Source organism: Chrysochloris asiatica, unplaced genomic scaffold (genome assembly GCF_000296735.1).
Source record: "Chrysochloris asiatica unplaced genomic scaffold, ChrAsi1.0 scaffold00019, whole genome shotgun sequence".
NCBI classification, from domain to species: domain Eukaryota; kingdom Metazoa; phylum Chordata; class Mammalia; order Afrosoricida; family Chrysochloridae; genus Chrysochloris; species Chrysochloris asiatica.
In genome coordinates this window covers 3081488-3083295 of record NW_006408537.1, presented here as the reverse complement: position 1 = coordinate 3083295, position 1808 = coordinate 3081488, and the positions used below count along the sequence as shown (strand labels likewise).

Here is a 1808-nt window from a genome sequence, read left to right as displayed (position 1 = left end):
TCACTGATGGCGTCAAGTGTGGCAGCGGTAGTGAGGTTGGCCCAGGATCAGACATTGTTTCGTTCTGCTGTGCATGGGGTCGCTATGAGTCGGTTTCCGACTCGATGGCACCTGACAACAACAACAACATGAGAAATAAACGGAGATGTTACACTACCTTTTGGTTATGTTATGCCAAACCTGAAATGTTGACTGGAAAACAAAAACTTACGGAGACAGTCTGCAGGAAACTGACAATAGATGGAGTTATTATTTTTTTTTCCATGATGATATTTTGCATTTCATAGTAATTAAGGATTTGTCATCACTACAGAATACAGTATTTTTACACAGTAGAAAATACAGATCAGGTACACAAACAGCAATACAAACTCAAGAATTTAGAACTCATCCAACTTTTCTTTAACTGTATTTGGAAATTACTACAGTGATGTCTACAGGGAATTTCTTATATTTACTTTCTGTAATCTGCTTCCTGACTACAGAAAGCCTCTTTCAATCCCCAGTTCAGCTGTCGGTGACTAAGGGTTGAGGCATTTGAATAATTTTGTTCATTCTGGAATCTGTGGTTTCTTGTTAACTTTTTTGCAAGCAGTTGGCTCTCAAAAAACTGAATTCAAGGTGTATCCTAAAATCCCAAATGATACCTTTTTATCAAAAGCCACATGTGCCGGAATAAAATCAGCAGGTGGGGCCTGCTTAGGTTGGCCGTAAGTTAGCGCTGGTCTCTTGTTAGCCAACTCATCGAGCTCAGCCTGGGACAGCTGGTTGACCTGCAGCCGTTGCCCGCCAATCCCAACTGTTGGACGACGAATAACTGCAAAGCCATTCCTGTAGCTCAGCGTCTGACTTCTATGGAAAGCTGTTTTCTAAAAAAGAAAAGAAGTGTGTCATTAACAGCAAATATAAATTAGTTCGATAAAAGGGCTAGCTTAAAATAATAACTCCTCAGTTTACAAATATCACAAAACACACAAGAGTTTGCCTACATTAAAAGGTTCTTGTATTTTAAGCTAAAACACTTGGTCTGAACCAAGGAGGCAAGCAGTGGCCTTAGCTTAAAATAAAATTTAAAGCTCTGAACCGTGGTGCAAGTGTAAATTGCTATAATTTGATGAACTGGACCTTTGCTTAAAGATGCAATTGCTCAAAATTCCAACTGAAATGGAATGATACTTCATATCAATGAGTTTCCTCAGTGTATTGAGTTAATAGGAATGGGCAACTTAGACATTGGCTATCAAAAATGGGAGCTATAAAGGCATGAAGTGGCTGCCTTACAGGCTTTCATGAATATGCTGAGTTTCAGAACGAGGAGGGTAACGTAGAATCCCCACTGAATAGTTTTCCTCTTTTTCAGATGGAACTGATGAAGGGGGATGAAGGATAATAGTGATAGGATTTTACAATTCAATTGTGAATAACTGTTAGCAGGATTAATCATGATTGTCACAACTGTAATTGTGGAAAATGTATAACTAAAAGGAGGGAGGAGTTAATCTTCCATTACAGGAACAGATGACCTAAGGACCATCAAGAAGGATGAGCATGAGTGGAGCATAAGATCCTACCTAGAAAAGTGGCGGTGGCAGAGATGGTGGCAGGGGCAATGGCATAAAGAGACAGAGCAGTTTGGGCTCTAGGCCCATGGACTGAGAAAGGCTGTGTGCCTGTGGGCAGGAGGCTGGTTTGCAAAATGTGTCCTTTGGACATTTAAACATACAAATATTTTTTGTTTTATATATGCACATCAAAAGGAGCTCTGGTAGCATAGTGGTTACGAATCGGGCTGCGAACCTTAAGGTCAG

General features: G+C 40.2%; 1 protein-coding gene across 1 annotated transcript in view; it reads right to left on the bottom strand.

The window, feature by feature from the left end:
• Window positions 1-1808, bottom strand: part of EFHC1 (EF-hand domain (C-terminal) containing 1) — a 69788-nt gene that overhangs the window by 62270 nt on the left and 5710 nt on the right. Inside the window, exon 2 of the mRNA XM_006835770.1 lies at window positions 648-869. Coding sequence (XP_006835833.1) covers window positions 648-869 — 222 coding nt within the window. The remainder of the gene's footprint in view (window positions 1-647; window positions 870-1808) is intronic.